This window comes from Arvicola amphibius, chromosome 13 (genome assembly GCF_903992535.2).
Source record: "Arvicola amphibius chromosome 13, mArvAmp1.2, whole genome shotgun sequence".
Lineage (NCBI taxonomy): Eukaryota > Metazoa > Chordata > Mammalia > Rodentia > Cricetidae > Arvicola > Arvicola amphibius.
The window spans coordinates 65,307,244-65,319,738 of record NC_052059.1 but is presented as its reverse complement, the minus strand read 5'-3'; the positions used below and the strand labels follow the sequence as shown (position 1 = coordinate 65,319,738).

At 50.0% G+C, this 12,495-nt stretch overlaps 1 protein-coding gene across 3 annotated transcripts in view; it reads left to right on the top strand.

Annotated features, from left to right (window-relative positions):
* Positions 1-11,057, top strand: part of Samd4a (sterile alpha motif domain containing 4A) — a 213,488-nt gene extending 202,431 nt beyond the window's left edge. For all 3 annotated transcript variants that reach the window (XM_038310693.1, XM_038310691.1, XM_038310692.1), the window contains 2 exons: positions 5,768-5,851; positions 10,813-11,057. In XM_038310693.1, the coding sequence (XP_038166621.1) occupies positions 5,768-5,851; positions 10,813-10,841 (113 nt within the window). In that variant the 3' untranslated portion in view covers positions 10,842-11,057. The remainder of the gene's footprint in view (positions 1-5,767; positions 5,852-10,812) is intronic.
* Positions 11,058-12,495: the final 1,438 nt, after the last annotated feature.

Sequence of the window (12,495 nt, the reverse complement as noted above, 5' to 3'; positions counted from 1 at the left end):
TCATGATGGCCAAAACAGAACAGCAATGCAGATTTCCTGAGGGCAGATGAGCTAGTGAATTCAGCAAGGGGCCCCTCCGGGTTCTGACCACACTCAGCACCTTCTGGGTGGCTCCCCTGGGATGGTAGCTATGAAGGGTGAGGCAGCCACAGCCAAGACCCAGAACCCCTCGCTGAGGAGAATATCTGCTAAGTGCGCATCCTGGCCTTTGCCCATCAGACAGTGATGGTGAGAACTGGGTTCTCAGCTTCCTTCACAGGAATGCCTCTTACCTCCAGGCCAGACTTAACCTGAGGGGAGGGACCTAGAAGTGGGCCTTTCTAGTCAGAGGAACCCAGCCTGGTCAGCCATGGAGACTTCTCAGGGCTTCTGGGCATGTGCGGAGATTGGACCACAAGGATCAGCAAAGCAGAGTGTGGGGTTCATCTTCACACAGCTAGGAGTGAGCGTGAACATAAATGAGTTGGGCATGGTGAACCCCCAAATCAAGGACTTGTCTCGGGTATAGGGTATGTGTTTCTCCCGGCAGTTGGGCATGGTGAACCCCCAAATTAAGTACTTGTCTCGGGTATAGGGTATGTGTTTCTCCCGGCAGTTGGGCATGGTGAACCCCCAAATCAAGTATTGTCTCGGGTATAGGGTATGTGTTTCTCCCGGCTTTTGAGCGTCTTCAGAGCTTCCACTTCAAATCATGTCTCTAAAACCTGAGAGCTACAACAAAGTCTAAACAAGAGTTGACTTTGTGAACTTCAAAGTAATTGCCTTCTGATGGGCTGCTGTCTCTGGAGAGTATGGAGAGTCCTCCCAGTGTTTACCGATGATCGGTCCCCTCGTTCCCTTCTACCAAGCGCTTCCCTCTTTCCGGGACTACATAGTCAGGCCCTCTTGGAGACCACCGGTGGTGGCTTTCTGCTGTTTCCACCTGGACAGGCATCGGTGTCTTGGTTCCACTGGAATGAGGAGGACCATTTAGCAGGGCCTCCTGGACTGAGCCTGACAAGGACTGAGACACCAGTGGGGCCTGGGGCTCAACACACATGTGGCACCCAGCAAGAACGCCATGCTGCTCAGAGGTGGGGTTTCTTTCCACCTGAAAGTCAAACTCAGAAATTGCCTAAAGAAAGATCCTTCCTTTTGGAAGCAGTTCTGTTTCTGTTGAGCCAGGATCAGTCGCCCTTGGGCTTCAGTCAGAGGCGATCTTAGAGTAGCTCTGGCCTGATGCTCAGAGGCCATGAAGCTTCCTTATCCCCCACAAGGACCAAAAGGAAGGGACAGAGAAGCCCAGAGCTGGATGCACGATAAAGCACAGGCAAGGTAGACTTCACAAGCCTGCATTATGGAAACGGCACCCTTCCCTTGCACAAAACCACGAGCAAAGCACTTTGGGACCAGACTATCTGTGAGCAAGATGGGTGAGATTGTACCTTCCAAAAGCAGCGCTTCACAGGGAGACACGTGCCCTGCATATCAAGCCTCCCTATGCAATGGCTGACGATTGGTGCACACTTGGGAGCACAGCCCTCTGGGCTGGTGTCCTCCCTCCCCTCCTCAGTGTGCAATGCCTTTAGAAAGAAAGAGGGCAGGGAGGCTGTCACTCGTGCCCCGAGTCCACTAGAGGAGTGCCACCGTGCAGGCAGAGGCCAGAATAGGGATCATTTAAAGTATGTGGTGAATAGTTGTCCCCGCCTTCTGATAAAGCTAAGCAAACAACATGGCCGGGGCTTAGAGAGGTAGGGGAAACCCCAGCCAAGAATGCAGCTGGGCAAATCCCGCTTCTGCTCTGAGAGGTCACCTGGGTAAGACGGTCCTGTTCTATATTATCTGATCCTGTAACTTTTCACAGATGTGTGGGCCCCAGAGAATGACCACAGCGCACCCCCCACCCCATCTTACCCCCGCCAGCAGCAGTGTCAGATGCAGCTTGTCACTCCACTTCTTCCACCCCCCACAAACATTTCTGTGTGATCAGCCTTCCCGCCCCACCGGGTCTCTGTACCCTACCTGGGTTGGGTCTTTTCTTCATCGCCACCCTCCCCTTTTCTTCCTTAGTCACCTCATTACAGCGTTCTGAGTACTCCATCCCCTTCAGCACCTTGCCACCCTCACCAAAAAAAAAAAAAAAAGAAAGAAAGCCCTTTTAGCTGTGTAGTAAAGCAGGCTTGGTGGGCAGTGGCAAGATGGTAATGCAGGTTCTCTTGGAACACCCGGTCTGTTGCATATCTCAAGTCGCCGTGGGATTGCGCTTGGCCCACAGTGCTGTAAAACTGCTTGTAACACTCGGCCCTGCAGCCATTTCTGCCTGGGGTAAGCCATGGACTTCTGAAGTGGACCCCGCAGCAGTGCCCTAGAAAAGATGGGCAGTGGCATCTTCCCAGAATTTCTTGACACAGGGCCTGAGACTGTAGTGCTCTGGACTTGCTGGACTTCTGAAAAGGCACAATATAAATAGGAAGTTGGGCTGGAGAGATGGCTCACTGGTTAGAGCTCTTGGCTGCTCTTCCAAACACTCACACCAGGTGGCTTCACACCTCCTGTGTCTCCAGCGCCACAGCCTCTGACGCCCTCTTCTGGTCTCCCTGGGCATCTGCATGCATGTGGCATACACTATACATTCACGTAAACTTTTAATAATAAATCCTTTTTATTTTTTCATTTTTGAGCCCACCCTACCCCTGAACTCTTAGCTTTCAGAATCCTCACCAAACCTTGAATTAGTCTAACCATGAGGGAAAGAAGAATTCCTGGTGTAGGCTGAAAATTCCTTATCTAGGAATGTGTTTCAAATGTCAGAGTTTTTCAAATTCCAGAAAATGTACACAAGCTTTACCCTAATCTGAACATCTGAAGTGCACCCAAATCCAAAGTCTTGGTAGTATCATGTCCACATGTAAAGGATTCAGATTGTGGCTTTTCATGTTCCAGCGGCTCAGAGCTGTGGTCCCAGGTGAAGAACAGACCTCCTGGGGAATAGCAGCAAGAAGGGTCAAGGAAGTCCTGCTTTTGTTTACTGAGGACTTGCAGCTCGATCTGCCCCTGCCTTCTCATGGGTGGCCAGACACCTATATGTCACCAGCCAACAGTATTACCTGATTGTCCCTTAGAGCTAAATTTGAGGAGGGAGTGAGAGAGAGCAAGACTGAAGGGTGCTAGCCAGTCAGAAGTTTTGATCTACCTGATCATCCTCTTTGATGTGTGTGGTAAGATGCCATTGGTCTGGTTTTTATTTATCAAATGCACAATTAAAACGTCATACCGCTAAGGTTCTCTGACATGTGAACATATGGGCTTCTCCAAGACTTGGAATTTTTCAGTACCGCTCTGAGAGGGGTGGAGATGGCAGCTCCCCAGAGCATCAGGATGAGGAGTGAGGACAAAAAAAAATGCAAGCAAACCAGCTTCCCACCTAAAAGAGCAGCCAGGACGACGGCTTGGAGATTCTGGAGCTGAGATCCCTGTGTTTCTCAGCCTCCTTCCTGGAAGCACGCAATCCCAGGCTTGGGAAATGGCATTTTGCTGCGTGTTGGCAAGAAATCCTGCAGCTGAGACTCTTCTCGCCAAATGTCGAGCGTCTTTATTTATCTGAATCTCTCCACAGTGTTTGTTTAAAAGGGAGCGCTAGAGAGTAAACGCGCTCTTCCACTGAGCATATGGACGGCTATAATTGCTGAAGTTTGTTTTTTTTCTCTTCCGTATTTGCTAACTAGCTATATATAAAATTCTGTTTCTATTTTATAGGTTTCACACCCCAAAGGCTGCTAATTTTTGCGTGCATATGATTTTCACATGAATGGATGAAAATATAAAAATACTCTTCTCCCAGGGATGGTCTAATTGCCCCAACCCTGCTCTTAGGAGCAGCTCCTAAGCTCAGGAGAAACTCCTCCTGTCCTTTCTGGCTCCCACCTTCTCTAGAAAACTCCCAGGCCTCCATCTACTCAGGAGTTAGCTCAGTTGCTTTACAAACCTCATGGAGGCTGCAACTTGTCACAGAAAGGTCACGGGATGCTACTAGGTGCTTTTCATGTTGACCAGTTTTGCCGGCCTTCTCTGAGAATTTGAAATGATGGAACTGTCGCCTGCCTCTGAATTAGCCGATGGAGGGGAAAGCAAATTGCAAAAGACAAGCTTTAAAAAATAATTTTTTAAAAAAATTATTGTTGTGTGCATGTTTGTGTTGCGCTCACATGGCACGGCATGCGTGTGGGGGCTAGGGAATCCCTTTCGGAGATCAAACTCGGAATGCCAGTTTTGTGCAGAGTCCCTTTAAACACTGAGCCATCTCGCCTACCAGAGAAAGATGCTAATCTGCAGATAATTAGACAAAAATAGATGTTTTAGTTTAGCCATGGCTTCAACTTGGTTTCTCACCAACCCACCGACACTTGTCCCTCAAACCAGCGTAGTAGTGGAAAAGCAAGCAAACAGCCCAAACTTTGGCCCACCCCATCCTCTTCCCCCAACATGCCAGGAGGAAGTCAATCCCAAGGAAAGGAACAATCTCCTGAGGTCGCACAGGAAAGGAGTGTCAGTGTTGGGATGCCCCAGACACCTGGACATGACCTATTGCCAGCATATGCTGCGGGACTTCTTTCCCGCTCCTGCCCATAGGGTGTCGTAGTTTTGGCTGCTGGTGGTAGACGAGAGAGCTAGATGTTTCAAGAGAGTCAGATGGCAGCTGTCAAAGCCCTGTCACTGTCTGTGAGATTCTCCTAGGTACTTAAAGGCATTCCAAGGCTCCACAGGAGAAGGGAGGAAAAGGGGCTGACATTGAGTCCCAGCCAGGAAGAGAAGGCCTCTAGAGCTGCCTTCCATGGCGGGGAGGAGACAGTGGAGCCTGAAAGATGGAGAACGACCTAATGGTAGAGGATCATGGATTGTCTGTGGCTGTGTGGGAGCTGCCATGGAGTAATGGTCTCAGCTCCTCCATCAACGAGCTCAGAGACTGAGGGTGGTGAATAGTACGGTAGTCTTCACGGCTGGCAGGAAGACATGGTTCTTATCTTAGCCCTATGCTTCCTACCTAGTCTTGATGGGCTACCAGTCTTCATGAGCCCGACTGTGGACTGAGTTCGTTGGGCAATAAAGGAGCAGGTACAGTAGAAGCATCGATATAGCCCTTCCCTCAGAGGGGAATGTGCTGGGCTGGGTGTATGGGACCTGCTCCTCCTCATGAAGCAGAATGCCATTAGGCCAGGTTTCAGACTCGGTGACTGTTGCTAAGCCCTGCTCCAATGACACCAGCCCTAAAGTAGGAGGGGCAGATGCGTGCAACATGTGTTAGGGGAAGGTACTTTCAGGAAGGCAGTAGACCCCGAGCTGTGGAGGCAAGGAAAGAGTGAGCCGGGAGAACGTTTGTGGGCTGGCCCAGAAGCAGAGAGAACAGCGGTGCAAAGGCCTGGGGTAGAAGAGAGCTGAGGTGGAATGGAGGAGCGGGGCAGTTTGAGGACAGGATGGAAGGAGGCCTTGCAGACCATTGCTGGCGTTGGCTCTTATTTTTGTGGGAAAGCCATCACACGACCCAAGCAAGAGTGACGGCCTGTAGCTGTGACTATTTAAGTTCTCAGTTTGCCCCCAACTGCCTATGTCTACAATGGGTTCTGCATCTACCAGACCGCAGAGGTGGTCCCACTTCATGCTGGCCCTGAAGGTCCCCTTGTGTCCTCCTAGGGAAGGCACACTAGACACTTGCCCTGGAACTAGGTGGCATCGTAGATACTTCCTCCTTGTTCCAAGAGTCCCGGTAACCAATGTACCCTTCCTCCCGCAGAATTCCAGCTTCCTGTGACTGAACCTGACATCAACAACAGGCTGGAGTCCTTGTGCCTCAGTATGACGGAGCATGCCCTGGGAGGTCAGTGTGTCCTCACCACACACCTGGGGCTTGAGGGTGGGCAGGATGGGAAGAGAGAAGCTTTGGGGTGCTGTGGAGCCCCTTCCCTGCACAGTCTTCATGCTGTGGGGAGATGAGTCAGGGAACTGAAGGCCAGAAAGACCAACACTGTCCCTGGAAGCTCTGCCCCTCAGCATACACTGAAACCCCACAGTGGTAGTACCAGCAAAATGCAGGAGCTGGAGGCATCAGACACACACAAGACGTGGCTTCTAATGGGAGCGTCTCCCACAGCATTGGATATGTTCCCTCTCGGCACTGGATCGACCAGTCTTGGCCAAGCATATCCCAACATGATCTAAAAATAGAATTTTTGAAACAAAGATCCCTGCTTGTTTTTATATCTCCCTGTTGCAAGTGGCTTGTGTGATGCTGGAGCTCCAAACTCACTGAGGTGCCCTTTGCCACTTGACAGACATGGGTTGGGTCCAATCACACATCTTAACTAGAGCCAGGAGCATGCTCCCCAAGTCAGTGCCCCCTACTCTGATCAGTCCTGCCTGCATTCCCCGTTATGCCTGTCCTGGGGGGCTTCAGTGCCCTCCTGGGCCCAAGCTCAGGGGTCTGCACATTTATGGAGAATTGGTAGGAGCAGAAGAGTTGAGCTCTGTCTACCCTTCCGGCCTCCCCTTCCTGTCCTCTTCTGCCTGGATGATGGGCCACCTGAGATCTGGACCATTGCCACACCTAGGGCCCAGCTGAGCCTCCTCTAACAGAAGTGGGTAGAAAAGCTGCCATCCTGAAAATTCTGTTCCCAGGGCCCTCCACCCCTGGCTTTTAGATGTTTAATCTATTCACACTAAGGATTGTGTGAAAATATAATCTTGTCCTGAAAACAAAACAGGAAATAAATGGTTTGCATGGAACAGCGTAAAGAGCTGGAACTCCCCCAGCAAACTTAAATGTCAGGAGGGAGCTCAAGAAGCTACCACAGCACTACAGGGCTCCTGACGAAACAGAAAAGATCCAGGGAGCCCTATCTGCAAACCTGTGCTCCATCTCTCTAGTCACACTGATCCTGGACATCTCATAGCATCTCTGGGAGTTGTTGCCAGCTTCTCTCCCCTGCTGTGTCAGCAGCCCCTAATAACTAATGGGAGACCACCCAAATAAGGATCAACAAACTGGTGTAGCCATTCAGTGGGACAGTAACAGCCTTACCAGGGAAGAAATGCCCATAAACACAGCATGGACAAACTTGAAAGCTTCCCTGGCAGGAAGTCTACAGTCCAGTGTACTGCTGCCCCTCGGTGCCGGATTAGGTGGGGAGCCTGGTACAGAATTTCACTGCCTTGTGAGTCAGCAAGGAACCCTGACCTTCCCCCGCAGGGCCTGATGGGCCTCAGATAACTGGCATTTGGAAGCTCTTATCAAACAGTTAAGTGCTGCTGTTATCATTAGCAGTGAAAATGCCAAATACGCTTTATTCAGAAGTTTCCATTGAACAGGCCTGTGTTTGTTGTTTTGTTTTTAATAAGCTAGTTCTTCTGTTTTCTCGGAATACCTCTTGGAGCTGATGAGATTTCACTAATGCTTTCATCTTGTTAATCTCCTAAACCTTTTTATTGCTGTGTTTTTGTTTTTGTTTTTGTTTTGTTTTTTGTTTTCTCTCAATAATCCCTGCTTGTAGGCAGCCTCCTCCTAAGCAGTCTCAGGGGCAAAGGATGTAAATCAAACTGAAGGTTGCTTAGCCCAGCACAGGAGCACTGTGGCCCCCAGCTATGGCAGGGTTTCTAGGGGTCAGCCCTTTCCAGGTGCCAGGGGAAAGACTCCTGCTGGGGACTTCATGCCAGCAAATTAAATCATTTTATAGGAAGAAAAATGGCAAGAGGAAAGCACAGTTAAATTTCCTCTGGGGCTGGGGAAACAGTCCAGTGGGCAAAGTGCTTGTCATACAAGCCCTCTGAGTTCAAATCCCCAGAATCCATGTAAAAAGCCATGCATGGTAGCTTTCCCATGTGCCTGTAATTCCTGCACTAGGAAGGTAGAGACAGGCAGATCCCTGGAGTTTTCAAGGTCTAGCCACATGAATGAAGTTTAGATTCAGGAGATCTCAAAAATAAGATGGAAAATAATGACCATCCCTGACGTTGACCTCTGACCTCCACACACACAGACACTTGCACTTGTGCACGTGTGCACATACGGACAGAAGTGAGACCTATAACAGGAAAGGGAGGAAAAGAGAAAAGAAGTTCCTGTGAGGTGATGCAGGGATGCAGGAGGAGGGTATCAAGTCATCTGTATCTAGATGACATCCACTGCGGTCCACAGTGCCAACCTTTAGGTGTCTCTGATGTCTCCCCTCTTCTCTGTTTCCTTGGCAACTGCTGCCCTCCGGGTTCTTGTCTAAGCCCTTTTTCTCTTGGCCTTCCTTTGCCATCTCTTCTTCCCTGAGACCCCCTGAAAAAAAAAAAAAACCAAAAGGACACCCAGGTAGAGGGTTGCGTATCTTTCATCAGACTGTTCTGCCTAGGGTGTGTGACCTGAGGCATTCAGGCCAGATGAACCTCTAAGCCCCTTATAGAGGGGTTCCAGGATCTACAGGCTAGCTTGCTGTCAGAGTCTGAGGCCCTTTCTCAGGGGTTCTCGCCCTCTTCCTTTTCCCCTTCCCAGCCCCACTGTCACAGATGCAGGTTATTTTCCCAAGGCACTAGGATGGCATTTATTGCAGTGCTAAGTATTAAACCTGTGGTGCTTGCTTGGTTGGGGCGCCCCCTGAAGTTGTCAGTGTGCAGTTTTCACAAGTGCAAATAGTAAATCTGCCTTTCCTTGGAAGGCATAGCATGTGGTTGAAATGCAGTTACTGTGCCTTCGAGTTGAGCTAGTCGAGATTTTCACACTCCCGGCTCCTCACTTTCACAGCTCTGAAGATTTAGCATTAATGTGTGGGCCAGAGAGCCAAGCAAGAGTATGCTCTACTTTTAGAGATATCTACAGACATCCTCATGCCAGAGTGACCTCGGCACACACTCCTCTTCTACGACTGTTGAGCCCTATGCACAGGCTCAGGCTGACACCACAGAAAGTCAGCTGTTGATCAGAAGTCCATACCTGTGGGCTAGCTGATGCTCCCATACCCCAAACCAGCAGGGGTCACTGTCTCCTCAAAAATCCCTCCCTAAATTGGCATAGCTTGCACATATGCTTGTCCATTCTTGTCTGTACACATGCACGTGTGCACCCATAAGTACAAATAGAATTGGAGAAATCTAAACAAGGTTGATGGACTATGTCAAGGTCAGTGTCCTCACGGAAATGTCCCGTTACACCTGTGCAAATTGTCACTACTCTAGGACCTGACAAGGGGCCCATATGACCTTGCTAGACCATTTCTTACAAATGCATGTGGACCTATAATTATCTCAATAGGATTTGCAACAACAACAACAACAAAAAAAAACTCTCCTCTAAGTTCAAGCTGGCAGAATTGCCAGTACGACACTGCCAGCAAGGAGGTCAGGAAACCCCTGCAGGGGACTCAGTCACTCCCTTTCCACATCTTCTAGGTCCCTAACTTTCCCTAGAATGCTCAGGGACTCCTGTCTTGTCTCTGAGCCTTGCATAGTAACTAAAAATGTTCCCTCCACTAGGCCTAGCTGGCCATAATGGGGATTGAACTAGCCACACTGGCTGGCCGCTGGAGCTAGCCAAAGCTAGGGAGGTACTCTGCAGCTAGCCCACTACTGCCCTCATCCAGCAGTCGCCGGACACCACCTTTTCTGCTCTGCGATGACCAATCCATGCCTCCCTGCCTACTGTATGTAGCCCATCATCTCTACATGCACCAGCAAGGCTACTTCTTCCCTGCCCCACCCACTACCACCCTTGCCCTTCATCAGACCACCAGCCAGAGAAGCCAAGCTAAAGAGAGATTCCATTGTTGTGCTATTTTCAGTTTCCCCTGACCATCCAAGGTCCTCCTCTTGGTGTGCAGATGATTGGGTCTGCCGCTGCGGACTGTGCTAGAGCCCGCGTGGAAACGGGCAGCAGGGCAGAGCCAGGCAGCTCCGCTGTCTAAGTCACTCATGCCTCTAGTCTCTGAAGCACGTCTCCTGCCAGAGACACACACCTTGCCTTGTGACCGATTCTCTAACATGTCAAGGAGGCAACCGTCACAAGCTTCCGATCTGGATGTGCACAGCGTCTGCCTTTGCTTCTCTGGCCTTTATCCTTGCTGCGGAGAATTTGAATCAGCCATATTCATCCCCCGATTGCCCAGCTGTGGGCAGGAGCAGGTCTCTTTTGTCTGTGGCCTTTCATCAAGAACTTCAGTAAGAGAGAAACGATGCCAAAGAAATGGCTTTGAGTTCCACAACTGCCCTTGCATTCCTATTAAAGCCCCTCCCCTGTCCTTACCGGCATGCTCCTGCCACTTGGTCCCCACCCCCTCATCCTACACCTAGGGTCACCGCCAGACCTTGCATTTCATAACCGATCATCCCACCTCTCTTGTCCCCTACCCCTCCTCCTTCCTTCCTGCTTAGCACACTCCCACTGGCACCATTGGCAGGAAGTCATTTTGTGTCTTTATGAGTCTGTCCTTCATCCATCCTTCCCTCCATGGTCCTTCTTTCTGGGAACATGTTGCTTAGAACCATCATCAGTCTGAGCATTAGTGTTGATTTATGTGTCAATAGTGTAAATCCTAAGATGAGAATACTTGGGAGGTAAGAACCGTTGCATCTTGTCTCCCAGACTCAATGTGGTTCCTGTTTTTTTTTTTTTTAAAGCTACTTCCAGATGTTTGTTAGATGGGTAGTAATGTCAGTGGGTGCGTGGGTGGGTGCGTGGGTGTATGGGTGGGTGACGAGTGACTGAAGACACTGTATCAGAGCCCAGGATGCTCAAGGTGCTGCGGTGCTGCGGCATTGCCCGTGGTAGGCTAACCCGGAACTGGTTTCTGTGGCTCCTTTTCACAGACGGGGTTGACCGGACCTCCACAATCTAGAAACTGAAGATGAGAGTGACCGCGCTGGCCGTGAAATCGACTGCTGCGGGCCCAGTGTCAGCCATCTTCAGGGTTGCAGAGAATCTTCCAAGACACTTTGCAGCCTTTTTCCCCTGGTCCCTCGCCCATTTTGATTTTGTGAGAGCGTAGGTCATCCTTGTAAACGTATCAGTAGACCTGGGGTTGGTCACGTTGTCATTTGTTTCTGTCACGGGATGGGACGGTATGCAGGGTGGGGAGGGGAACGTGTGGGACTGGGAGGGGGTGGAGGGTCGCTAGTGGCTTCCTGGATGGAAATGGGGTGGGGAGAGAGATACAAGAGACACACAGGAGGGAGGTAGCAGCCCTGCCCTGGGGAACCCTCTCGAAAGCCAGGCTTCGGCGTCAGGCTGCAGAAGACGGAGGATATAAGCGACCAGAGCAAGATGGCGGCTGGCCGGTTTGTGTCCCCCACCCCCAACTGGATTTCCGCGCGGCCCGACTTGAAACAGCCGCAACAGGGGGCTGTGTGGCGACAGGGCAAGAGGACGGAATTCCCTCCAGCAAACTTTCAGATAAACTTTGATTTGTGTATTGTTTACATAAGAATTTTAAAGGGTACATAATGCGTAGCGTTTGGGTAGAACTTCTCTTCATACTATGGTTTTTGTAAAAGACTGATTATTGTTATGGATTCATTTTGTTTCATCTATTTTTATAATAGTAGCAGGGTTGTATTTTAAAATGGCTGCCAAGCTCTGCTTCTTGGGAAGATGGATGCCCGTCAAGTAGGACTCGAGTTGCCTTCTCCCACCGCGAGGTGGGAGGAGCTGTGGGAGGGGCGTGTGGATGGATTTGAAAGGCGAGGATGTGGCAAGGTCACAAAGATGGTGGCGCCGTGTGATCAGTTATGGATTTGCTCATAGGTCACCCAGAAATGATAAACTTTGCAACCTCTTTCTGGGCTGGATTTGCATCCCACCCTCCCCACAGGCTCCATTCTACCTCCCCTGGTCTCAGTCCACAGACACACAAGTGGAGGTTTTGCCGGAGCCTAAGCCTGGGCACTGTATCCCTTTTCACTCCATCTCTGCTGAAGAAGATTAGTCCAGCGATAGCGTCAGATCAGTGCAGAGAGGCAGAGGCTCCACCATCCAAGGCAGGCTATGAAAGCAGAGGCAGGAAAGGTTAAACTCATGAGAGAAATGGTGGCGCTAACCATGCACGTGAGTCAGAGATGTGCTGTATCATGGGATGATTTATCCAGCCTTACACAGGGAAGGGAGAACACACTCACAGGCACCCACGGACACGGTGAGAGATTAGCTGTGGCTCCACAGGGTAATCGCTCTATTTCTTAAGGGCAACAAAGACAATATTTCAGAATTTGATCCAATGGAGGATATTAGAGAGAATTCAAAAGGAATTGTGCACTGTACTGGAAAATTAGTTGTGCGAATGTGATGGTGTGAATGCCTAGCCAGAGGCATGATCCCGGAGATAATATAAGGCCAGTTTATTAAATGGGTGAGTTTGACACCTCTTTAAAAAATAAAAAAGTTATGCCTAAGTCAAAATTAAAGGGATCGGACCATGCACATACCGCACCTTGCCCATGGTTATTTTTTCAAGTTAATGAAGGGCAATTCAGACTTTAAAGGCCTTAATAAAAATC